Here is a 24,887-nt window from a genome sequence, read left to right on the forward strand (position 1 = left end):
CTTAATTGAAATTTGGTGGTACAAACTTCTTTTATTTGTCAAAACACTAAGAATAGTGTTTTTTTTTATTAATTTTGTACTTAAAATATTCTAAAAGAAACATAACAATATTGTTTTATGTACTTTCACTTTTCACGTATAGTATAACTACTCTTCAAGATTAAGTACTGTGTATCTCAAAAACCAGAGCTAATAAAAATTTTTCATTGTTATTTTCGTTTTTATCACCCCAAAATTAGTAGAAATTGACTTATTTAGTGTAGGAAACATTCAAAAAATATTTTTTTGTTGTGTTGTGTAATGATAAAGCAAGGATGGCCATCCATTATTTCAGGCTTTTCCACCACCACCAATGCACAACAAATGGTGCAAAACCGTACCGGAGCCCAGATGCACTTGGGAGGAAGAACTCATTTCTTCCTCCAATGCTAGGTCTATGGCTAGTCATTGGTGAGAACGAGAAGCATCGCGAAAACACGCGAGAAACCATCTCGCTTATTTCAACAGCATCTGCGTGTTGTGGATAATCTGCCACCCGCTGATCAGGTGGAATCCTTCTGGAAGCACATTTATAAACACCTACAGCTACTCAACTCAGGCATTCCAGCCTCAGTGTGAAACAACACCATGATACAAGAATATAAATAATATAACCTGAATTCCCAAATAATGAAGTCACGTGGAAGGAATATAATCTCACTACATGTTTACCTTCAACTTTCTCCAAACACTGTTTCATTTCGTACTTCAGCTCCATCAGTTCGCTTTTCAAAATTTGATTTTCCAGCCTCAGTTCGTCAGTTATTCTTTTGACATCGCCCTGTGGATGATTCTTCTCAGCCGCTGCTGCACAGCAATATGTCGGTTGGCTCGCCATGTTCTGGAAGGTCTTGAAAACACTGTCGTAGTTTTTCTCGCGTTCCAGCAACTCTTGCATGTGGCATTTGATGCACTTCTCCGTTGTGGTCGTGTCTGGTGGGGTTTTTTTCTTAGCTGTGCAGCAACAGCAGTCTATCGTGGTGCTTTTGGTGTCGCCAACACCTAGAAAAGACGGAATAAAGAAACATCCCATGGCATTTTTATCAATATCTACACTTCAAAGTTCAAAATGTCACCTATCACACCTTTTAAGCACAAATCATTGTCCAACAAGTTGCTGCCGAATGAACAATTCTACCTCTGCCGGAACAGTAACAGCAATGGAATAAGCAAATCGATCTGCTGAAGAATTTGCAACCATTAATAATGATTTTGCTTCTCGATGGCTTATTAGATGTATACTGAAGCAGCTCAATATTAACAAAGCTTCTGGACCTGATGGAGTACCTATTCTCGTACTCAGAATTCCTCGGGTTCTGCTCATACCAAAAAAGGCAAGAAAAATGTTCCAAATAATTATAGACCAAATGCTTTACTACCTACAGTTGTTAATCGACGCATTGTTGATTATTTGGAGCGCTTCAACATCTTGAGTGTCCATCAATATAGTTTCCGGAAGCAAAGATCAATGATAACCTGCATATACTGTCACCCACTTACCTAACCTAAAATATCCTTCATACATATATCACCCGTATCCAAAACAAGATAATGGAAATACACGAGAAGTTCTATTTTTTCCTGAAAATCTGGAATAGGTCAGAGGTAAAATGTGATGTTACGAAAACTCAGGCATAAGTTTTTTCTAAGAAACTACACAATACTTGCTAAGGCACATGGAGATAGATGTGTAAAAGCTAGGAAAACCAAAACACTTTGTCTGTTGTCTCATCTCATCTGATAATGTTTACCGCAGTCGTAGACGAAACGCCGCACATGAAAATCTACAGACCACGACGAGCAAACCCGGAAATAGCTTTGACATAAACAAGTAGATCCTAAGTCATACAAGAACTAAAACTTTGCCAACTCACCTTTGAAAATCGAGCTGTTGATGACTGGAGATCCGATAAAAGCACACTGGTTGTCCATGTCTCTTATGTTCGATCTGGATCTAACCCTTTTCGCAGATGGACACGTGCCTATGTTGCACATACTCTTCCTTTTCTCCGTCCTCTTTCCATAACTTTCAGTCTGGGTTAGAGGACTGGACATTGATAGAACAACAGGACAAGTGTCATCTCTGCAGGGGCCTCTCTTAGCTCCAACGAAATCTGGGCAGGTATCCTCCCTACATGGAAGCTGATTGAAACTACTACCAACAAAATCGGGACAAGTGTCTTCTCTACAAGGAAGTTCTCTGGAACTCCCACTGCTGAAATCGGGACAAGTGTCCAAGCAAGGTATTCGCCTGGACGATTCGTTACGAAAATCAGGACAAGTGTCTTCTCTACAAGGGGCAACTTCCACATCGCCGACTGCGAATTCTGGGCAAGTGTTGGGAGTGCAAGACCTAGTCGAAATACTTGAGGTCTTCTCTGGGCAAGTGTTGAGGTTACAAGGCACAACATCACCAGCATTTTGGCTTCCCATCGTCAAAGGAGCAGCATCTTGTGAAGGAGTAGTATCTCTAGCTTTGGGCTTCTTGCTTGACAAAGGGTTAACCCAGCAATTATCCAAATTAGCGTGTAACGGTTTTTCTCTCTCCTTCGCTTCGACTTCATTTTTCTTGTCTAAACACACTCGGCAGGTACTCCCCGTGATTCTGGTGGCTTTGCTGGAAGAGGTGACCACAGCTTCGATTTGCTTATCGGCAGGATGAAGAGATTGTCCACTGACAGCCCTACTGGAAGTAATTGCTTGGGCCTCTACTTGCTTGTCAGAAGGATTGTATCCTAGCTGGCTGCCCTTTTCCAAACATATACAACAAGAACTCTTACTTACCTTGGTAGATTTTGTAGAAATCGAAGCTTGAGCTGCACTTTGCTTATCGGTAAGCTTTGGTTTTTTCAGCTCTATGCACACTTGGCAAGCGCTAGTTTTTCTTGGAGGTCTGGTATCGAAGGGGAGCATTGCTTCGATCTGTTGATGCACTTGAGACTTAACATCGCAGCAAATTTGACAGGGACTGGCGATCGCCTTGATATCTCTGTTAGAAGTATCCATCATTGCTTCAATTATTTTGTCCTCTTTGGGGGCAGTTTTGATTCGGCTCGTGTTGCAAGAGGCTGGCTGTTTAGGTACGTTGTAGGTGCTGGTAGTGTGGGAGAAAACAACCCTGCTGGCCTGTTTGCTGCTGGTCCGGGTGTTGCTAGACAAACAACAGGAACAAATGTTACTTTCTTTGGCGTGACCCGCATCAAAAGAGCAACTGTCGCTGCAGCAAAAGCTGTTGTTCATCTCTTGTGAGTAACTATCGGCAGTGGTGTCATTTTTCGTAGTGCTGTCTTTGTCGCAGATGCAGCACTCACTGGAAGACCCCAACGTTTCTGGAACGGTCTCAAAAGACACAATTTTGCTGGAGGTCGATCTGCTTTCGGTGTTGCAACGAGAGGACGAATCGGTTTCTCTGGTAGGTTCCTCACTCGTAGTGTTGGAAGGGTGGATAGCGCTACATTTCATTGTCAGGATGGACTTGGCGTTTTCCATCACCTTGTGGAAGAACCCGCCTGGACTATTGGTAGCTGGGAAGTTACTGCCGTTTCCGACGGTGACGTCTTTTACGGGACTTGCAGGCCTCTTGGGAAAAATTTTGGGGACTTCTTCGATTTCTTCATACGAGCACGACGTTGTGCTTTGTCCAGCTATGAGTGACTCTACTTGGGCGATTTTTTCGCGTAGCTCTAACTCCTTGGCTTTTAGCAGGAGGCTTTGGTCTTCGAATTGGTTTTTCAGCGCTTCCCAGTAAACAGTTTGGTCCTGGGTCGTGCAAGAACACGGGTCTTCAGGTTCCATTTGGGAATTTCGATATATTTTCGAAAATTAACGGTAAATTTGGAGCCGTTCACTGAGGAATTTAGTGACATTTTGGGAAATGTCAGTGCGACAGGTGGCGTCTTAATTTTCATAACCCCTCATACAGGGGGATGAATGATAAATTTCATTCGGGTTCATAAAAGGCACACCAAAATGTCTGCTCCACATAGAAAAACTCTTGTATGATTGATTCATCAAAAATTGTATTTAGTTTCTTTTGGCTATCAGAATGTCTTATTTGAAGTTTTGTTGATACATCCATCAAGGTAAAACGTAAATTCATCATTGGGCTACAATATTTGTGAAATATTGGCTCCTGATTAATAAATAGCTGTCATCATTTCGTAATATTCACTTCTTCTGTCGTGATAGATGTGTAGAATTTTTTTGATTTTATCAACACCGTAAGTGTCCCCCTTGATAACGAACTTTGTGTTTTGTATTTTTTCACATTTTATGAAGGCTAAAATATTGAGCAATACTCTGTATATTAGGCTTTCAATGCTAATCCGTTGTAGCTAGTTTTGAGTTATATCGTAATAATATCCAATCTAGTTCGATATATTTATACTTCTCTGAAAGGTCAAAGTGAATATTCACCGTACACAATAAATACTTTTTTATTTTCAAACGTAACAATGAACAAAGCGTCAATAATGAAATAATGTAATTGCTGAGCCGGAACATTACTTGATTAACCCTTCAGAAAACACCTGCATTTTCAGTACAACGCTCAATCAAAAATGAAAGAGACTCTGACATTTCAAACGTTCCTGAAAATATCCAGAATTATCGGACTTTGTCCTTGGAAAAAAAAGGAGAACAGAATGCTCAATATACTGCTGAGAATGAATGTTGTCTCATGCAGCGGCTTCTTCATTTTCGGAATCATTTTAATGTTTGTTAAAAGAGTTCGAGAAATTTACGACGACAGCTCCTCATCCCACTCTTTGGCTACTGTTGTGGACGCCCTGGAACTGTTACTTTCCTCCATGTTCATGGTTTCAGTATTTACAAAGTGTTGCTTCTCCAGAGCAGATTGGATGCCTACACTGGATGCTATTCTGAAAGATGACGAAGCGGATCTCTATCATGCTGGCCATAAGTGTATTTCCTTCTGCAAAGTTTTGGTCAGCCATCTTGTTATCATTTGTATATACTTGTTTAATTCCTTCTCATGGATTGGCGTTGCATTGAACGATGGTTTTATTGAGTACATCTGCTTTGGGATGCGGTACTACTACCAATTCGTGTTGGTCTCTCTGATCTGGGAACTTTCAGGCATATTGGATCATCGCTACAAAACGGTTAAAGCTAATGTCCTAAACACATTATCGACGAGTTCAATCGTCTCTTCGGAATATCTCCGGCTGAGGATTCGACACATCAAATCAGAATATTTGGATTTGTACAGAGCTGTCATGTATGTCAGCGGTTTTTTTGGTGCCACCATATGGCTGTTATTAGGTTGTGTAACTGCTACTTTGCTGAATAATTTTTCTTGGTTACTGTATAATGAAAAAGCTAATGACTCAACGAAAGGTTGGATGTATTTTTTTGCCTCAACTCTTGTGAGCCCTCTATTCAATTTGGTGAGTGAAAATTATCGAGCTAACACTTTTAGGCCCAACATCAAAAAAGGCTGCTATTGATTAGCAGCCTGAACACGTGTTAATAGTTATTGTAAGAACACGACCGGGGAAGTTATTGTTTGCGAGCAAAAGGTCACGTGATATCGCTTCTCGAATCGGAGACCACACAATTTTTCACTCCAGCCCACTCACTTCAGTTTTTTATTCATTCCTGTGTAGTTTTTCATATTCCCTCTGATTAATAGTTTTATTTACAGTCCTTGAGCGATCTAATAACGTCAATAGGTATACAAACACTTACGTGACGAAGACACTCTATCATCAGCGAAGTGATATATAGACAAAAAAGTCAATAATACCACTTACGATTATAAGTGGTAATATTGACTTTGATAAATGAGAAATAGCTGTCCATTGCGACGATTGAACCAACCCCTTCACTAAATACCTACGCTAAATGATTAGTACCACTATAAACGAAGATGGGAGACTCTCGGTCATTCGAAACATATTTGAAAATCTCCAGAATTATCGGACTTTGCCCGTGGAAGAGAATCACCAACAATATTTTTGACGTTCTATCAAGAGTTAATCTTCTCGTGTGTAGCACAGTGTTCATTTTCACCAGTATATTAACGATTGTTAATAAAGTCCATGTGATAAAAGAGAGTAAACACGAGTATAAATTTCCTCTGGTCGTTGTGGACATCTTGGAAGGAGTATGCGGCTTTATTTTTATGGCTTCACTGCTTACGAAGTGTCTCTTCTTCAGTACTGATTGGAACTCTCTCCTAGCAAGTATTCAGAATCCCAGCTCGATTGATTTCGCGACTAGAAAAAAAAAGTATGCTGCCTTCTTCAAGGTCATAGTTAGTCATGCCGTGACGTCCTGCATATTTATTTTCGAGACATATTCCTGGTTCGGAGTTGCAGACCATGAAAAAAGTGTGATCGAGATACTATCGGCATATGTTTCTCTTGGCGTACGATTCTATTACCAGTTTGTTTTGGTCTGTCTGATTTGGGAACTATCCGCCATACTTGAACACCGCTACAACCTGATCAAAGTGAATATTTTGAACATCTTTTCAAGGGATTCAGGGAGAGTCGTGTTTCCGAAACATCTGAAGCAAAGGATCAGAGTCATCAAGTCGGATTACGCGGATCTGTATAAAGCTGTTTCGCATGCCAGTGGTTTCTTTGGTATCACCATTTTGATGTTTTTAGCTTGTACGGTAGCTGCTCTCTTAAACAGCTGCTGTTGGGGATTGTATTATGGATACGCTGCAAAGGTTGAAAGCGACTGGATTGGCCCTCTTTTAACTTCTGTACTCGTGAGTCCTTTACATAATCTGGTGAGTAGTTAGTAATTGGAAATTCAAAATAGACGTCATGAAGTCTCTTTTCCGCCTCGTGATTCTACATCTGCTCAGTCATATATTAATAACGATCTTCAAAGCCATCTTTGACATTTCTACATCCCATAAGCTCAAGCTCAATTATAATTATTATAGTGAACTCATAAACTACACTTTTCGAGTCCGCATCGAAAATGAAATACTTCCCTCCGTGACCGAGGTAGAAAATTTAGCATTGTGGTTTGATATCCACCACACGGAACAATTCAGTTTCAGCCAAACACAAATCGTGCATCTTCACCCGCTGCTTCTCGTACCCTGTGAATTTCCAACATAAACAATTGAAAACTTCACAAAGAGACTGAATACATACTTAACTGCCTAGTCTTTTGTCCGTCCCCGACTTACGCAATACAAAATAATTTTCATGGGAGACTAAATGTATTTTTCAATAATGTTATTATATCTTTACAGGCGTTAACAACGTTCCTGGTAATGGCCTGCGACAGAGTGGAACGCAGCGGTGAAAACCTCATCAACGCATGTTTTCTTCTCCTACAAGAGATGGATAAATCGGACATCAGCGATGAACTCACCTTCCTCGTTCAGCAACTGCAAGCGCTAGCGCCGAAATTTTCGGCCGTTGGCCTGTTTTATGTCAACCGAAGAGTTTTGTCTACGCTCATGACTTTCACGACGGCCTACGTCATTGTCATTTTACAATTCAAAAATTAGATTTAACTTATGTTTATGATACATGTTATCGGTGTGAAACACTGCACTTGCAAAAATTCCTGACTAGGATCTCCGGGAGCAAAGGCCAAGTTGATGTAAAATAAGAAGAATAAGAATAATTTTATTTACTTTGAGAAGTGAGTCCTTACCACAAACCACCTACTATATAGACTCCCCACGGCAATGGTATTGGTCGAAGATGCTTTTGTAGTTCGTTGTTTCAACCTGTAGATGTCACAGCAACGATTTGTCAAATTATGAGCATGCGTAGTTGACGACAATGCTGTCAGCTGGCAACGATTTTCAGCTTCCTCTATAACTTAGAATCGGAACTAAACAAATAAGCGGGAAACTTAAACGCAATCATTGAAACTTTTCCTAGAGATCAATTACCCTAACACCAAACTGATATTTTTTGCACTCGACGCGCGTTTCGCTAACAAGGTTAGCATCTTCAGAAGAAAATTGATACAGTATCAATTGATAGATGAAGATGCTAACCTTGTTAGCGAAACACGCGTCGAGTACAAAAAATATCAGTTTGGTGTTAGGGTAATTGATCTCTAGGAGAAGTTTCAACTTTTCACCAAAGGTTCCAATCTCATAGTTTATTAGCTCAACCGTTGTTTACTTTGAAAGTGTTACATTCTAATTTGCTACTGAAATCAAAATAAAGTCTTTGGGATAGAAAGTTTTTGGCTTTCTACTACTCCATCTCGATACAAGAAATGTGGGAATCTTCCAAAAAAAGGAAGGAAGCAGTCAATTTCAAAAATTAACTATATAAAGTCATTGCTATGGTTGATTCCAATAGCAAGATAGAAATAATATTCATATGTAACAGTTCATGAAACATAATTCGCATATGAAGGGTAAATAATTGTAAGGTTATAAAGTTTGGCATAGTAAGTAGTTTGTGGTCCTTACTACTCCGAGCGTAGATTTTTGAAATCATTAGAATAAATTCCCTAAAAGAGATTCTGTCAATCACAATGATGTGTGCCATCACATTTTCTAAAGAATCAATTCCTATCTTTTCAAAAATGCAAACGAGCATGCCCATTTGTAGGTATTATTTAAAATAAATATGCGGTGTAAAAAGTTTTTGGTATAATTAATAACACCTGTTTCACAATTAGAGGCATTTTAAACTTTTTTGAAAACATTTTTATTAATTAAACTTTGATGTTTCAACAATCGTGTATTTTTTTATATTTCTGTTTAATCAGTTCTTGGGCATATGAAACAAATGTTATTTTACTGCGTTTCATGTTCGAAATCGATATTTAATAAATTACTCGAAATGAAAAATCTAGATTTGAGAATTCCTACTTCATTCAATTGGTTTTTTTTTTCGTTATAATTGAATCAAAATCGAACGTAACTTCAAAGTTTTTAGAAAAATGTGTTTGACAACTTGAAAGAGGGGAGCTCTTTATTTGTTGTAATACTCTAGATTTTCGGGTTGAAAACTGAAAAAGTGACAAAATCAAATCACTTCTTTTTTTCATTCTGTTGAAACACGAAACATGAAAACCATGTTTTCATCAAATAAAGATTTAAAAAATAATAGACTGTAATTTTCACATTTTATTATAACAAAACTTTGTGTTCTTAACAACTATGAAAAATAAAATGAATTGAGTTTGGTAGCGATGAAAAAAAAACTAACTTTCTTGGCCGGATGTCCCTATAATTAAGGCCAATAATCAAGAAGATGAATTGGCCACAGTTTCGGGAGCCGTCAGCCACGATTCCAAATTCTTCCCCTGAATGATCGTCTCGAGCTGTAAAATCCGTCTGTACAGCAAAAATAAATAAATGAAAAAAATTCTAATGGATAAAAATGCTTCAAAACAATACTGATATCAAATCACAACATTTATCACAGAGTGAAAGACATTTCACTATCAGAATCACTGCCCTCATTCTCGTCCTGTTCTCTCTTCAAAAATATGTTCAACTTGTCCAAGTCATATAAATCGTCGAAATCCCCATCTTCAGACTTCGACTGCGAGTATCCTGACAGAACCGACTCCAGTTTGGCCAAATCAGCAACATCGTCCGTACTACTGGGAAATGACATATTTGAACCGCACTCCGACAACATATCAATGCTGTTTTCGTCACCTCTTTCAGTCTCAAACTGTTTATCGTCAGTGAAAACGGGAGCAGTCGGCAAAGAATTAGAACCGTTTTCGAAACTCTGCCTCTGACTAGATTCAGTTACGACTGGGTTTTCTTCTTTTGTGTCATCACAAAATTCACTGGAGGTTATTGTTGAAGTGGAAGTTGAGTCCTGTCTCTGACTAGATTTGGTTGCAAATGGAATGTCTTCTGTTGTGTTGCTATTGCTTGATGTTATTGTCGAAGTAGAAGTTGTTTGAGGCAGCGTTTTTATATTGTTTTTAGGTTGCCGAGATTGGTTCTTTGGCACTATTATGTTGAGTTTCAGCTGGAAAATATAAAAAAGAACAGTTTGAAAGCCAACCTCGTACAGTCGAAAACGAATCATTTCCCACCGAAAGTAAATCCCACTCACCTCTTTTATCACAGTCTTCGTTCCCTTGCCAGACCGAACCTTATCGAAGTAGAACAACTTTTTGCTGCTGTCCTGCAAAAGATTCGCGATGACGCTCTTGTCAGTCACCGGCTTGAGTTTCAGGGACGGCTTAGCCTTGGCGGGTGTCGTTTTCTGAGGCGCTTCAGGAGGAGGCATGAGCTCGACCAATCTCGGCCTCTTCACGTCGTTCGTTTCCGACCGATTCGCCCTGCTGTAGGTTCGTTTGAGCGGAGGAACGGTTAATTCCTCTATATTTTCCGTGATATCCCTTAGTTCAGGTGAAGGACCTGGCAAGAAATGATTAATTCATTACTAGAAATCTAACCTACCTGTTTAGACAAACTCGTAACATCGAACCCACCTTCGAGCGTCAACAGAGAGGGCCACTTGAACAGCGAGTAGAACCTCTGGTAGAACAAAGACCTGTCCACCTTGACCAGCGCCTGTTGCTCCGGCGTCATCTCGGCCAGATTCTGGACCATCTTGAACTTGGACCGGCTGACGGATGAGCGAGTGAAGGGATCCAACTTGACGAAGATCTCTTTCGGCGAGTTCCTGAAGTGGAGGTTCTTGATGAGCAGGCTGCGCAACCCGATGGTCGAAAACAGATTGGGAGGGACTAGACCCGTCACGTGTCCACCCCTACTTCCACTCCGCCTGAGTCTGAGCGCCGTTAGGATCTCCAGATCGAAGCAGTCCAAGCGGCTTGACTGCGGCAACTTTTCAGGAATGTCCAGCCTGACGTTCAGAGTGTCCAGCAACACTTCAATGTCTTCGACGGCATTTTTCACAGCTGTGGGGAAGAACTTATTGTCGACGCCCGGCTTGAACGAGTTGCTGAAGAAATTCGTCAGCATGACGTCGACGTCCTTGATGTCTTCTTCTTCTTCTTGCTCAAACTCGTCTGAAAAATCGCTGTTAGGTGGGCTGTCGAGTGGTTTCGTGTAGCCGTTGCGTCTCATGGACTTCAAGTGCTTCTCGAGGTCTTTTATTGTTGGTATGAAAGAGCTGTCTTTGAATTGATCAGCGATTTGCCTGGGGAATAACGAGCGTTTATTTATTTTTTCGACAATCTTTGGATTCGCCCAGAATAATTCAACATTAACCAACCTATCAAATTTACGTAACTGAAGCCTCAGTTACCAGTTGATTTGATATCAGGCTAAAGTATTCTTTCTCAAAGTGGGCGATAACGCCCCCTTTTGTGCGCTGGAGGCCTATAGGGGGGCAGTAAAGGGCACAGAGAAGATTAGGGGGCGTTGAAGCAGTTTTGGGGGGCGTTAAAGAAGTTTAGGGGGGGCGATGGCTAATTTAAAAATGTTTTTTTTGCTTTCAACATAAACTTTACCGCTCCTTTGCGCTTAACACGCGTTTCCTCGTGTAACGCCATCTAGGGGACTAGACAGTAACTATTTCCTGTCCGATAGTTGTCAAACTGTACAATAGATGGCGGTAAGCTTCAATGCGAAGCGAGAAGTTTCTAGTATCCATTCTCGAGAGTACTAGGCCTGCCCGCTGCCTCATATAAAAGGTGACGACTTGACCTTGATTGAAACAAAAAATGTCATTGCTGCTTTTGTAGCCAAATTGCTCTTATACAAGAATAATATCGGCGGACGTGAGTTTCGCAATTTCTCTAATTTGTCAGCAGTATCCTTCAACAACGACGACTTGCTTCTTTACTACCAACATTTGGAGAACCTCTACAGTGATTTCGCAGAATGATTCCAGAATTTTGGCTACAAAATCCAATCCAGCAATTATACCCTGCATTATGGTCCATCGTTCAACGATTTTGGATAGCATTTCCATCATCGTAGTTGTGTGAACGTGGATTTAGTGCTGTGGCAACTAAAAAGGGAAATTGATTGCAGATTACCAAATTGAAATGTTTGTTTCAATAACACGAATAAAAGTTTTCCTAATATTAAAAAATGGTGTTAAAACACCATTACCCTCATCAGAAAGTTTTATTTTCACATGACACACATAATTTAATTATTAAATTATTAAGATGTAGTAGAGTAAAAAAAATAGGGGGCGCTAGAAAATAATTAATTCTCGAAGTGGGCGGTAGATAAAATAAGTTTGAGAACCTCTGCTTTAAACCATTTATTTATTTTCTTTTTTTTTGTGAGTCAAGGCACTGACAACATATGTATGGCTCGTTCATATTCGTTTATATAATCTTTCACAGAAATTGTATTTGTAATAAGTTGGTGTTCTTATTGTCTTCTAAACATGTTTGTACTAAGTCATCTGATAGTCTGTAATATCTTTTCGCTTCCCAGAGGTATTTACATTATGTCAAAAAGAGTTTTACTGTCGGTATAGCAAAAAAAAAATTGGTCAAATTTTTATGGCCAATTATGGTCTGTCATTTATTCGTTTATCCATTTTTCAAATCAATATGTGTAGAACGACAAACGGAAACTGAAAAATAACTATATGAATCAATGAAATTTATACTAGCGATATTGCTGTATTATGTTCTAGACTTCTAGACCATTTGAACTTAAAATTTTGGTTATTAAATGTTTGCAAGTCTTGGTATTCGGTTCACCAAGCATGAAAGGTACAATTAGTGTGATAGATGTCTGCGTGAAAAGGTATTTTTCTAGATAATTATACCTGAATAAGTTATGTTTAGAATCAAAACAGATTGATTATTTATCTGAGAACTTCAGCATCTTCGTTGTTAGAAATTGTTTCAAATCTCTTCTGATCATCTGCAAACAATAACAAAGAAGTATTGTTAAAGACGGACTCAGTGCCAAGTTACTTATGAATATATTGAAAAGAAAGGGCCCAAAGTGGTATCCTTGAGGCATTCCAGATGTAATCATGACTGTTTGGGAAATTGAACTACTGATTTTGACACTTTTAGTAAGGTGTGACAATCAATTCTTAAACTAATCCAAAGCATCGAGCAGGAAGTGATTAACTGTATTGAATGCTTTAGCCCAGAGGTTCTCAAACTTATTTTGTCTACCGTCCAATTCGAGAATTAACAGTTGGCTGAGCCGAGTGTTTCTTTTCCAGTTCTCAAAAAATAAGTCACAATTTTGTCTTTTTAGGGAAATTGCGATTTTGCCGATATATAATTGGAAATTTGGCTACAAAAGCAGCAATGACATTTTTTGTTTTATTCAAATTCAAGTCGTCACCTTTTATATGAGGTAGCGGGCAGGCCTAGTACTTTCGAGAATGGAGACTGGAAACTTCTAGCTTCGCATTGAAGCTTACCGCCATCTATTGTACATTTTGACAACTATCGGACAGGAAATAGTTACTGTCTAGTCCCCTAGATGGCGTTTCACGAGGAAAGCGCGTTAAGCTTGAAAGAGCGGTAAAGTTTGTGTTAAAAGCAACAAAAACATTTTTAAATTAGCCATCGCCCCCCTAAACCGCTTCAACTGTACCCTTTACTGCCCCCCTATAGGTTTCCAGCGCTTACAAGAGGGCGTTATAGCCCACTTTGAGAAAGACTAGTTTAAAGAAACATGAATGGATCCAATGCCGATCCCTGAGGTACCCAGAAAAATGTATCGAAACAAGAAACATGTCCCCAACTTCACCAAAATCGCTTGTGAGTGCTGAGGCATATGTCCTCTTTTATGAACAGGAGGAAACGAAGCAGCACCACCTTTGAGGTGATTTTTTGTCTCTTCTTTCTTCTTCTTTTTATAAACTCAGTTCTCTGAATTGATTTATATTCCATGACTGTTCCAAATCTTAATTATAATATTTTTAGAAACTTCCAACATCCTCACCTCAGAACCATGAAGTCCTGATGCTCGGCGCTCCAATTATGCTTCCGCCTCTTCACGTCCTCGACGCCAGCCTCGGGATGCTGCTCGAGAAACGTTTTGATTACGCTGTAGCGCTGCCTCAGCTGGCCTCTAGATCTCGGTATTTTCTTGGCGAGCTCTGTCCAGCTCGACGAACCGTGCTCTGCCACGTGATCCAAGATCATCCGGTCTTCATCCGTGCTCCAAGTGCCTTTTTTGACGAAGTTCTTCACGTTGGAATTGTACCTCGCCTTGATTTGGCTGGGGGAGCGGTTCGATATGTAGTCGGTGCACTTTTTGTAGTTGGTGCCGAATTTGTCGACGCATATCATTATCAGTATGTCTTCCGCTTCGGAGAATTTGCCTGGAAAACAGATTTTGAAAAACAAAGATATGAAAAAATAATTCAAATATCTCATACAGTGTGACCAATCAATCAATACAACTGATGAATTATATTTTGTCCAATTTTGATGAATAATTCTCAGGTGGATTATATCTGCACACACTTTTCTAAGGCTTTTGATGGAGTGGATGATTTAACTCATACAAGTTGCATTCGCTACGATTCAATAAAAAATTATTAAATTGGTTCATCAGCTGTTTGAAAGACAGAACTGAATGTGCCAAAGAAATATACCATTTGAAAAATTCAGGCTTCATTATAGACATATATTTGAAATGGAATTGAAGTTAAATCAAATTCATTTATCATCGAAATCCATACAAATGTTTTAAAGACATACATCATATAAACTTATTGGACTAGTCGTAACAGAACCTACAAGCTGCAAAAATATAGAAAAAATAAGTATGTATTGAAAGAACTATTATCAGGTCGCGAGTAAAAGAACAATTATTTAGAATAATAATAATAATAATAACTTTATTCGTCATTTCGATCATTTACATGATATAAGACATGTCATAAATAAAAATATGAAAACTATATAAAACAATAATAACAGTCCACAGTATAACATAGATCGGACACTTGAAACAGGTACCTAACTATATACATATATAAAAAATAACACAAACACACATACACATATATATGTATACACATACATAAATATACATAAAGTAAATTTATCTTTAACTAGGATGAAAGAAATGCAGTGAAAGCAATAATCATGATAACAGTGTATCCGGTTCTAAGAATTCTTCTACGCTATAATATCCCTTATTAGTTAATAGCTCCTTTATTTGTTTTTTAAATGGTATAATATGCAAATCTTTAATATCTTGAGGCAACGTATTGAATAATATTATGCCATTATATGCAAGTGATTCCTTGAATGTCGATGTTGTATGTTTTGGGATAGTTAATAAATGTCTATTTCGTGTTGCACAATTATGAACTTTTGATTCATCTCTCAGATTGGGTACATTATTTTTCACATGAAGCAGAGCTTTATATATATAGATACAAGGTAACGTTAGCATCTTTTTCTTGCAGAAAGCAGATCTACAGCTATCCCTAGGTGCAATATTAAAGATAGTTCTAATTATTCTTTTTTGAACAATAAAAACACATTATGAGCCATATGTGAGTACGCCAATGAATAGTAAACAGTCCTGATACCATCTAAACTAAGCACGTCTTTGATCTGTCGTAATGCAAATAACGCTTGATCCAATTTTTGCAGACATAATCGATATGGGGCTCCCAAGACAAGGTTTTATCTATAAACATATCAAGGAGTTTGGCTGTTTCCGAGAGTTGGATGCTGTTGAGTTTCATTGTTTTCCTTAACGCGAAGCTTAAATGTACTGTTTTACTTTCGTTCAGTTTTAGTTGATTTCTATCACACCAAGAAATCATGTCATCCATGACTGAATTAATGTTGTTTTCTAACTCCTCCACAGTATTTCCGGAAACTGTTATGGTAGTGTCATCTGCGAATAGGATAATGAAACCTTGTTTTATATACTTCGGAAAATCATTTATATAGATAGAGAAAAGCAGTGGGCCTAAAATGGCCCCCTGTAGTACCCCAATGATAATATCTTGAATATCAGATACTGCATTATTCACAGTCACTACCATTTTCCTATCTTCCATAAAAGATTATATCTATTCCAGAAGCAAGCCTCTAAAGGCGATGTTATATAACTTACTAACCATTAGGTCACTATTTACTGGATAAAACGCCTTAGCCAAGTCAAATAATATTGAAAGTACGTACTTTCCCTTATCGATTTCATTGTAAATAAACTCGAATTTTCTAGCAATAACAGTCTCAACTGATTTAGCTTTTCTAAAACTATGTTGATGATCGGTCAAAGAACATTGAAAGCTCCAAAAATGAAATTATGAAATTAATAATCTAATGAAAAAATTGCGTCTTTTAATATTAAAATTTAAATTTTCACAAAATATTTCAAGCAGAAAACATATGAAAATGATTTGTTTTTCTTCCAATCTAGTCCAATCTCAATTGAACTATGGTATATTACCATGGAGAGGGGGACAATCAAATTTATTTGAACAATTTAGAAATATTACAAAAGTGGTTCCTAAAAATCATGTACAATGAAAACATTTGGTATTCCTCTGATAAATTATTTGAAGAATGCAAAATAATGGACATTAGGCAATTATTTTGTTTTAACATAATCACTTTCATATTTTCTCCTGAAGATTGCATTAAAAAAATGAACATACAGTGCATTTCTTTAATGCCCACCCCCCCTTCATATCACATCAAATCCTGCCATTCTCTTGTATTTACATATTTAAATGCTTACTATACATCCACGATAATTTAACAAAATATAACACAAATTCTTCTTACCACAGTTACTCAACCAGAAATGGAAAATTGTTAAGTATTCCTAGACACAGATCCTCTAAATTTGAACAGTCATCCAAATATATGGAAATAAAATTATTCAATCACCTACCTGATCACTTTAAAACTATGAGTTTGATGTCATTTAAAAGAGAAGTTGAAAATTTGCTCCTGTCTAAGTCTTATTACAGTGTCAGTGAATTCTTTTTAGACGACTTTAGCTGATTGCAGACCAGACTTTCATCCAGATTTTATTATTTTATTATACATCCAATTTTGACTAATCTTTTTTTTTTCTTTATATTTTATACATTTTTATACTTTAAAACCACTGAGATATCTTAATGTATGTTTATTTTCATTATACTATTTTAACGTGTTGTACTGACACGTCCTATACGTTGTTAACGTCTCAAAGGATAAATAAATATTATTATTATTGAGCTCGCACAAGTTTCTCAACTTCTGAGAGTTGTCGTTCTTATGGATTTTTTTTAAAGCACTAAAAATGTTAGGTTTCATTCTTAGATCTGCAAATGAATTATCTTTCACTTCAATAAAAATCATATATTGTTCAATTGTTAGATCAACAATTGTCGAACTTGTCGAACTTATAACTTTAAATGTGAATCCAAGGAGAACAAGAAATTCGGAAATCATCAAAGTTCCCTTTTGTCGCACCAACTATGGCCGGAATTAATTTGTAGGTAGAATTTTGAGACTTGCAAATACATACAATGTAGATTTAGAATTTTTTAATTCTTCTTTGGAAACATTTAAAAAGACTGCGAGAAGATTGTAATTCATTATTTTTACTATTTTTTTTTTAATTTCATTTTATATATTTTTCCTTGAACCTAGCTTAGATTACTGTTAAATACATAATGTGTGAACTTGTTGATCATCTTGTAAAAACTAGGCATTGCCGTAAATAAATGAATGAATCAATAAATAAATTATTATCGACAAAGCAAAACTATCTATTTACTGCACAAGAACTCACCCGACTTTTTATCGTTCTGACTGAGGTAATACGTATACCTATGATGGAGCTGCGACCTCGTCCTGAACTTGAAATGTTTCACGACTTTGACCCACGGTATGTACGAACCAATGCGACACTTGTTGATCACTTCGAGCAGTTTCCTGTCCTCCTCGAACGTGAAGTCCCCCTTTTTAAATTTCGAGTACAACCTGCTGAAATAGTGGGAACAAACAATGAAACTCGAGCGATTCGTACCGAGTTCTTTGGCTATCTCGTCCCATCGCTGGCACTTATACTTCTCGACGAGTTTTCGAAGCTTGACATTCTCTGCGTCGGTCCAGGGGCCGTTGTTGAACGACGGGTGCAGGTGGACGTGCCAGACGGAGCGGCATTCGAAATCCGAGTGTTTTTCTGCAATTTGGGGTAATATTTGTGGTTACTATTGAAGACGGTCATAATTCAGATACCAAGTACCCTAATCAATCAATCAACGTGGTCAAACATAAATATCCCAATAGGTATACATTAGAGATTATTTGCAATATCGAAAAGAAAGCTAAACTACGCGAGAAGTACAAGAAAACTGGTAATATGCAGTGCAATAAATTTTTATCAAAACAATGATAAAAATAAAAACAACAATAAAAATTAATTGGGGCTCCGGGACGACTTCATTGATTCCAGTGGCGCATTTGCTTTTTCAGCTGCAGAAAAACCCAGTACAATTATGAATTCAAGAGCCTTAGACTTGTCATCAAAAACTAAACCAAAGCTGCATATGATATTTACTTAAATTCTATACAAGAATCTGTAGTATCTTATCCTCAATCATTTTGGTCATACATACATTCCAAGAATATGATGGCTTCACTATTGATTCTCCAGATGAAATTGTAAATAGTTTTGCAAATTTTTTTCACAGTACATATTCAAACTCTGCAGTTGATGAAAATACTTTGCATCCATGCTTATCAAATTCAAATTGTTTTTATAATAATGTAAACTTTGAAAACATCAGCGAACAGGAAATCTTGATTGCAGCACGTAAACTAAAAAATAAGTTCACTTCTGGTCCTGATAAGATACCAATACACATCGGTGTATTGGTCTATCCCTTACTGACACTTTTCAATCTTGCAGTTAAAAATGATAATTTTCCTGAATTGATTGATTGATATGATTGTTTGTATGCATGTTTGTGTGTATAACTCTCAAGATCGGGATCTCTATTGACAGAATTATCGGCATTATTGCTTGATCTATTCGCGGGCAGATGGCGCTGTTCGTGACCTATTTGATATTTCTTGGTCTATTCGTGGGCAGATGGCGTTGTACGTAATATTGCTTGATCTACTTGCGAACAGATGGCGCTGTACGTAACTATCAATTATTGCAATCAAATCAAAATGTACTTTATTGTTGAAGATGAAATCTCATTGACAAAGTGTTACTATTCTAAGAAATATAAGATACACAGCTTAAAAGATATTGTCGAAGATAAAATATTATTGTCAAAGTGTCATTATTTTAAAGAATAGGTATAAGTTATACAAATTGAAAGTTATATTTGAACATTTGGTGATTTCAGCATTTTGCGGTGAAAAAGTAGTCATAAAGTGACAATATATATGCTACATATTGAAATAAATTATATTTTTGAATGATGCAACTGATTTTCCTTCACTTTCAGTATTTTAATATCGAATGTGAGTCACAAAAAGGATTTGAAGCTTTATAACTTCTATTTAATTATCTGCGAGCGCATTCAACAGCTGGTCGTACTGTCATCATCTAGGCACTCCTCAAACTGAACTTGTCATCCTGTCGTCTGCCTCTTTATACAGTCAGAACGTCTCAACTCAAGTATTTCAGGTACTTTAGGTAAATTTGCCTGTATTTGTACTGCATGAGGTACTCTTCTTTGTGTTAGATCTTCTCTAGGAATGTGTGTGGTTTTGTTTAATATATTGAATGTGAGGTCTTGTTGTGTTTTGATTTGTATTTGTTCCTCGATAACTGATTAATGACTGTTAAATTTATGGATGTTCAAGTTTTCCCAAATGTCCATGCGGTTTCCCTTATTGACTTATTTCATGAGTTTTATGTTCTCTGCTGGGGGGAAATTATGTTTGTTTTGTATGGCGTGTGTTGCGAGGTTTGATTTATAAACTATTGGATTTATGTATGCCTTTTTGTGTCCCTTGTACCTTTAGATCAGTTTTTTCTTTGTTTGACCGATAAAGAATTTGCTGCAGTCCCAGCATTGTGTACTGTATATCCCGTTTTGGTTTTTGTCTTCTTCTTTTTCATAGTTGTTTATTTTTTCTATTATTTTCGTGTTTGGCTTGTATGTGATGTTGATGAAGATTAATCACACTGAGGAGTTCAGGTACATTTATTATCTGATTAAATATGTTGAATATAAATAGTACATCATTTAAGCCTCGACGATCCAACAGGGTTGGCATGTCAAAATGTTCTAGTTGAGTCCTATAGGAGATCATAGAGGGAGACTCTTTATTTTTTTTGAAGTAGGTGTCCCTAAGAAATTTCTTCTGCATTTTTTCTATCATCTCTGAATGAAATGCTGTTTGCGGATTCCAAATTGTTGAAGCGTATTCAAGCTTTGATCTGACAAAGGCATTGAATAGAAGAATTCCTAGTTCCCATTTGAACCCCTGGCGTTTCTTAACACAAAATCAAGCTTTGTTTGCATCACAAACAATATATTCTATGTGCTTTCTGAAATTGAAGTTACTATTAAATATGACTCCTAGATCTTTGATTTGAACAAGTTTGGTGCCATTTACTGAATATTCTGGTGGAATAATAACATTTTTCCGTGAAAAAGACATAACTTTGTCGTCTCACAAAAGATAGTGATAGAATCTAAGTCTTTCTGAAGGTTTTCACTGTCACTTTCATCGTTGACGGTTTGGTATAGTTTGAGATCATCTGCATAGAGCAGGAATTTAGAATGTCTTATATAATCACCTATATTGTTAATGAACATTATAAAACAAAGTGGGCCTAGAATTGATCCCTGAGGAACGCCAGAGGTTGGTCTGAGTAGTGTCTTTTTTTATTGAAAACAACAAATTGATCTCTATCTGATAGATATGACTTCACTAATGTTATCATTGATTGATTCATTGAGAATTTCCTTAATTTGGCGATGAGAACTTCATGTTTCACTTTGTCGAATGCTTTCGCTAGGTCTGTGTAGATTACATCAACTTGTTAGGTATAGTGCCATCTGCCCGCGAATAGATCAAGCAATAATGTCGAAATATCGAGGAGGTTACATACAGCGCCATCTGCCCGCGAATAGATCAAGCAATAATGTCGATAATTCTGTCAAATACAGATCTCGAGCTTGAGAGTTACAAGCAAATAAACATACATACATACATACAGGTTAAGCTTATAAAGAAGTGTTATTAAAAAAAATATAAAAACACTAGACATTTGTACATGGGACACGACTCACCTCCAATGAAAACCTCTGAAACTTTTTCCCAATCAATATTTTCATCCGAATTCAGAGGGGGAATCTCGCTATTGCCATTTTCGCTCAATTCCTGAAGCCTCGCATTCAGTTCTTCGAGTTCCTCTTTCGATCCTCCGCTCGAAGTGACTTTTATGATCTTCCGATTCACTTCGCTTTGCTGATTGATGTTATAGTTCAATTTGACAGCGTCTACCAGTAACTCGCACTCAGACCTTGATGACAGTAAAATAAGTTTAGTATTGTTTTGATTATCGAAAAGCATTCATAACTATGGATGTATCGATATTACCTTATAAACCGAAATAGTTTGGGTTCAGCAGTAGTGCAGTCTATATTATTAAAAGTTATTTACATAATCAACTCCAGAATATCGAATTACAATTGTAGAAGCGAAAAAAAGAAAGCTACTATTAAGCGAAACTTGTGTTGCGTTTTTTTTAGACTGTTTAGTGAAAATCTCACAATAAAATGTTTCTTGAATATGTTATATACAACCGATTCCATCACAAATAATAATGGATGAAAACATATTATTATTATTATAATACCTGGTCCATTTGGGGCTAGGCATCACGTCATAGATGGTCAATTCATTATTTGCCCGCTTCCTCAGAGTATCTTTGTTAGAGGGACAACAGTACAGTTGTCTGTCTTTGAAGTAAGGGGCCCCCAAACGCCACGCACCAGCTGTGAAGTGCGTTCCTCTAGTCGCATCCTTGCACTGCTTGAAGATTTCATTCTTTTCCACTATGTTTTGTTTGCACTCTATGAGCAGGTCTTTGATTTTTTTGTACAGCTGAATGAGGTGCATGTTCTTCTGTCGATTCAGCAGGAGGATCTTCTTCAGATCTGGGTCGGAGCACGAATCGATTATTCCCTTCTCTTCGGGTTTGAGCGAGGATATCGGATTGTATTTGTACAATGAGCTTAGGTCTAGAGAGTTGAGACAGTCCTGGGATTCGTAAGGTTCTATTAGGTCTGCGTTTTCGTCTTCCTGTCCAAGAGCAGAGAAAAAAATCAGTAGTACTACTTTGTTTACGTTATTATAATGTATAGACATTCTTAAAAATTGAAAATATGAATTTTATTGCGAATAAATTCGAGTAATTTCAGTGTATGACACCGAAAACAAAATGGAACGAATATCTTCAAGAAAAAAAAGCATCTCAAAATTATACTCATACCCTTGTCTTGAATTTATTGTATCTGATTCAATAGATACATTAGTGTAGCACAGAAATCAAAATGTGACTGATTTTTGAGACTTTTGAGTCAATACTAAGGGAATACAAATTATAAGAGAATGTATGAAATACTTACGAAACACTCTTCCAAATCACTATCATCATAATTTATGAAACCTCCGTACTGAAATTCGTCATCGTCTTCGTTTTCCTGAAGAAAAAGGTGTTTGATGTGATTTTGAAATATTTTTAATACATCACAGATTTACCTCTTTACTATGCTTGAGGACTTCTAGCATTTTGTTCAAATCCGCTTCGTCATCCATTTTCTCGTCCTTTATTCTGATAAAAAATCTACAAAAATGTTTCTTTAACAAGAACAATTTGTATTTCATAAATTTGGAGAACAATCACAATTTCAACAATATGACATACTACATATGGCAAATAATAGGAAGAAATTCCAAAAATCCACAGCCTTCAAACCCGATGAATATTCACACTATAGGAAATAAATCACAGAAACTGAAGCTGCTGGATTCTTTGGAAATCAACAAGGGCACAAACATCCAAATTCCTTATTGAAAGATCAACAAGAGGCTAACCACTCACAACTTTTAAACTTTTTTTTTCATAATGCCAATAATTTTATTCACATTAAAAATTAATTGCTATCCAAAAACTGAGTTGTAATTGCTTTACAAATTTCTACCTGTTATCTCAAAATGTACCTTCTATCCAAGAACTGGGGCTGTAATATGTTTTACAAAGTCTACCTGTTATCTCATTTACTATTAATGGTTAAGTGAGCTAACTTACTGTTGTATAATATAAGAATTGTAGACCAATGTGTACTATACTATTTATTACTACTGATGAAAATGCGGTGTTAGCGAAACGTGTCTAGAATTAAAAAAAAAATCCATTCAAAATTTCCTAAATCCTTGTTGACTTGGTGATCGAAACACGTGTCGAGGTGTAAAAATAACGATTTGGTGTTGAGGAAAAAACTCCAGTAATATTCCTTGTTGACTACTTTAAAAAACTTTGTTGTTATTTGGAAGAAATGTCAACTTTTGAAGGTTTGTTCGATCTTAAATTTGGAGCCAAGCGAACAGATCTCATATTACTCTGAGGAACAGATGATATTAGATACAAGTGTTCACAGAGTCAACGGAGCGAAATATATTTAACGAACGCTCAATCACAGTAAAAGTATTTCTGAATGACAAGTCCACATTTGTGTTATTATCTGTTATCGCAAAATCTGTGATATATGATCGATGAGGTTATTTCTACGATAGTATGTGCAGATAAGACTAAAAAATTTTACCAAAATAAATTTTTCAAAAAATATCTAAACTCAACCAATTTTCAAAACCGCTAACACTTTTTTTCTCTCTCATGCAAATACAGAACACAGAGCAGATGTAATTAAGAAAACAGATCTGCATTATTGAATGCTTGCCGAGTGGAACGAGCTAATAGACGCTCAGATTTGATTTAACGAACACAATTTGACTTGAATGTCAAATGTTAAACCCATCAGTAGCATTACATACCTGAAAGCGTTTCTGTGTGATTTGGTACAGACCTCAGAGTAATAAAAAATATATTATTTCTCTGAGGTACAGATTGCCTCTTGTAATCCTTAATAGTTTTCACAATTGAGCCAACCTAAGTTTTTTTGTGTGATATGCGACACTGATGCTCGAATTCTCCGTATATTATGCAATGCTAAGTTCTGTTGAAAAATCAAGCTCAGCAAGAATGCTGATGTTGAATACCGTAATCACTTGAGCCAAATTTTCTGATGAATCACTTCTGAAATTCCCCAAGTAAGTCATGCTGACAATAAAGCGAGATAAGAATAATTTTATGTCAAAATCAAAGATAATGGTCATATAATTTTTAATTTGAAATAAGTGTTGATAAAACACACTTCATATAGGAGACTGAAAAACGGAGGTCTTTTATGCTATAATGTTGGTGACTCTTGCTATAGAATTTATTGCTAATTGCAAACTATAGGAAAAAAATTATACCGATGATGGCGCCAATCAAATGATAATAAGTCATGCTGACAATAAAGCGAGATAAGAATAATTTTATGTCAAAATCAAAGATAATGGTCATATAATTTTTAACGGGAAGGACCTCATTTGAAATAAGTGTTGATAAAACACACTTCATATAGGAGACTGAAAAAAGGAGGTCTTTTATGCTATAATGTTGGTGACTCTTGCTATAGAATTTATTGCAAATTGCAAACTATAGGAAAAAAATTATACCGATGATGGCGCCAATCAAATGATAATCTACTAATCGGAACAACTGAATGTATAGCAGAGATCGTGTTTATTGTTTTGGGTTTCATTGTGTTTTTAGATGTTTGACTGTGAATTTGGAAGAGTAATGTTTGATACGTTCATTATAGACAAGAATAACTGATGAATAGGGATACGACATCTAGTAGATACATTATAAACTAAGACAGATGGCAAAACAAAAAAAA

At 36.8% G+C, this 24,887-nt stretch overlaps 3 protein-coding genes across 6 annotated transcripts in view; 1 reads left to right on the forward strand and 2 right to left on the reverse strand.

Annotated features, from left to right (window-relative positions):
• The window catches only part of LOC111504927 (uncharacterized), a 29,754-nt gene extending 25,827 nt beyond the window's left edge, over nt 1-3,927 (reverse strand). For both annotated transcript variants that reach the window (XM_023159647.2, XM_023159646.2), the window contains exons 1-2: nt 1,914-3,927; nt 712-1,041 (exon numbers count right to left, since the gene is read on the reverse strand). In XM_023159647.2, coding sequence (XP_023015415.2) covers nt 712-1,041; nt 1,914-3,834 — 2,251 coding nt within the window. In that variant the 5' untranslated portion in view covers nt 3,835-3,927. The remainder of the gene's footprint in view (nt 1-711; nt 1,042-1,913) is intronic.
• Nucleotides 3,928-4,870: 943 nt separating this feature from the next.
• Nucleotides 4,871-9,031, forward strand: LOC141482871 (uncharacterized). Its single transcript, XM_074176755.1, has 2 exons — nt 4,871-6,802; nt 7,280-9,031. The coding sequence occupies exons 1-2, from the start codon at nt 5,930-5,932 to the stop codon at nt 7,538-7,540; spliced, it is 1,134 nt and encodes a 377-aa protein (XP_074032856.1). The 5' UTR covers nt 4,871-5,929; the 3' UTR covers nt 7,541-9,031.
• Nucleotides 9,032-9,117: 86 nt separating this feature from the next.
• On the reverse strand, nt 9,118-23,454 carry Pbp95 (proximal sequence element A Pbp95). 3 transcript variants are annotated; one of them, XM_074176757.1, is made up of 10 exons: nt 23,192-23,454; nt 22,642-22,714; nt 22,509-22,583; nt 21,737-22,182; nt 21,168-21,400; nt 17,696-18,088; nt 13,877-14,258; nt 10,465-11,138; nt 10,083-10,390; nt 9,118-9,995 (listed from the first exon to the last, which is right to left on the reverse strand). In XM_074176757.1, the coding sequence occupies exons 2-10, from the start codon at nt 22,696-22,698 to the stop codon at nt 9,426-9,428; spliced, it is 3,138 nt and encodes a 1,045-aa protein (XP_074032858.1). In that variant the 5' UTR covers nt 22,699-22,714; nt 23,192-23,454; the 3' UTR covers nt 9,118-9,425. The 3 variants fall into 3 exon arrangements, with proteins under 3 accessions (XP_074032858.1, XP_023015413.2, XP_074032857.1); XM_023159645.2 differs by having other exon boundaries at nt 22,642-22,726; XM_074176756.1 differs by lacking the exon at nt 23,192-23,454 and adding an exon at nt 23,104-23,164 and having other exon boundaries at nt 22,642-22,726.
• Between the last annotated feature and the right edge of the window lie 1,433 nt (nt 23,455-24,887).

This window comes from Leptinotarsa decemlineata, unplaced genomic scaffold (assembly GCF_025532065.1).
Source record: "Leptinotarsa decemlineata unplaced genomic scaffold, Ldec_3_MD MMD2_tig00002082_RagTag_RagTag, whole genome shotgun sequence".
NCBI classification, from domain to species: domain Eukaryota; kingdom Metazoa; phylum Arthropoda; class Insecta; order Coleoptera; family Chrysomelidae; genus Leptinotarsa; species Leptinotarsa decemlineata.